Here is a 1751-nt window from a genome sequence, read left to right as displayed (position 1 = left end):
GTTCGGAATTCTCATAAATTCGTAGAAGAGTCGTCATTATATTGTAGAAAGTTTTTTGCCAGCTGCTTTAAATACGAACCTAATAAACAAAATTCCTCTTTTTACACATTTTTTAACCAGACATTTCTTTTTTTTAATGTTACAAATGCTTTCTATCACCTCATCCTCACCTTCTGAGCTCAGGAGAAATGTAAACACTTCTCTTTTCTCCATATAGCACAGCTTAGGTGAAAACTTACGGTTTATTGAATGTTAATATTTATAAACAGAACAACATAAAGTTTATTCGACATCCTTTTTGTCATAAACAGTGTAAATAATCCCAAACTGAAATCTGGATCGATTGATAAATGTTTCCCTCTAGTGGACAAAGGCAGCATTACAACACTAGAGAATTTCTTATCCTTAGTTGGTTGGAACACATTTAATTCCGTAAAAATTCAAAACCTGGATGACCTGGATGACTGAGAACCTTCATCAGCATAACACATTTAATGTAATAAACCATGAATCAACAGTTAACCGTTAGCCTGTTATTTGTTTACATTCCTTCTTTCAACGCTTTGCTTTTCAGGCTCCCATCAACTTCAGCAACAGTGAGTTCTACGGTTTCTCTGAGTTCTTCTACTGCATGGAGGACGTGCTGAGGATAGGAGGACAATACAACAGCGACAAATACACACAAGCTGCCAAGGTACTAGAAGGCATTGTCAGTCTAAATAAATGTTCAGTAAACTCGATAATTGAGCTAAATATTTTTGTTTTTTTTCATCTTTTGGAACCAGGACTACTGTGCTACCAAATGGTCGACCCTGAAGCAGCGTCTGGACAATCAGCTTTTCTCTCAGCAGGCTGACATCAACAGACTCAAGTAAGCTCAGCCACCCTGAACGGAACCCGGTCACGATTGGGGCTCGGTCTTCTTCAACTGATTCTGTAGTTCATCCTCTGGGGAAACATTAGCTTGAAATTCTATTAGGAAAACTGTTCCCAAACAATTGGATTAAAAATAAAACATACATGGGTTTCTTTTTCGTTATGTTGGATTTAAACTAACAGCATCATGATGGGATGCTACATTATTGCTGGAAATGCAAATGATCTGATGGCTGAATTCAAGGGGGAAAGTCTAAGTTAGAAGCAGTCAGCCATCTCCCCAAAGTTCATTGCTGCAGCTCTGAATGCTACTTGGTAGTTAGCATGGCCTCCTCAGGCTCCTAATGGGGCCACTGGTTTGGTTCACGGGATCTCTTAGTGTTTCAACGCAGGACCAGATGGTGTTGCTGCTGTCATGGTGGAGGTCTTTTATTGTCATTTGAATGTGTACAGAACGGAATTTCATTTTGTACAGCTTTCATTACATTTCCATTCCTTAAAGTGCAGCAGTGATCAAATGTAAGCAGTGCACCAGTTACCCTAAAGCAGGGACAGGGGGCCGCCATTTTCACTATTGTTTAATTTACACTTTAAGGGTTGGTTTGGGTTTTTGAACATAAAGATGGTTGAAATGAACTCTGAGCAGGAGGGTCAGTGACAGCATTGACACTGTTACATCTCAGCTACTGACTGTAAACTTTTCATGCAACTTCATGTCCAAAAACCTGAACTATCCCTTTAAGGAATTTCCAATTTCTCCTCTTATATGAGCCTCTTTCTGTATAAATGACTCCTGAGGCTGTTTTTTAGATGTTTAACCTCTTACACCCTAAGGGGGTATAAATACATTTCTGCCTGACAAAAACACACAAAAG

At 39.0% G+C, this 1751-nt stretch overlaps 1 protein-coding gene across 4 annotated transcripts in view; it reads left to right on the top strand.

Moving 5' to 3' along the window:
- LOC107081987 (ectonucleoside triphosphate diphosphohydrolase 7-like) overlaps window positions 1-1751 on the top strand; it is a 21840-nt gene that overhangs the window by 16596 nt on the left and 3493 nt on the right. For all 4 annotated transcript variants that reach the window (XM_015370386.1, XM_015370387.1, XM_015370389.1 and 1 more), the window contains exons 11-12: window positions 575-694; window positions 786-871. In XM_015370386.1, the coding sequence (XP_015225872.1) occupies window positions 575-694; window positions 786-871 (206 nt within the window). The remainder of the gene's footprint in view (window positions 1-574; window positions 695-785; window positions 872-1751) is intronic.

Source organism: Cyprinodon variegatus, unplaced genomic scaffold, assembly GCF_000732505.1.
Source record: "Cyprinodon variegatus isolate N-32 unplaced genomic scaffold, C_variegatus-1.0 Scaffold45, whole genome shotgun sequence".
Lineage (NCBI taxonomy): Eukaryota > Metazoa > Chordata > Actinopteri > Cyprinodontiformes > Cyprinodontidae > Cyprinodon > Cyprinodon variegatus.
Note: the sequence above shows the minus strand (reverse complement) of the source record. Positions and strands in the feature narration are given on the sequence as shown.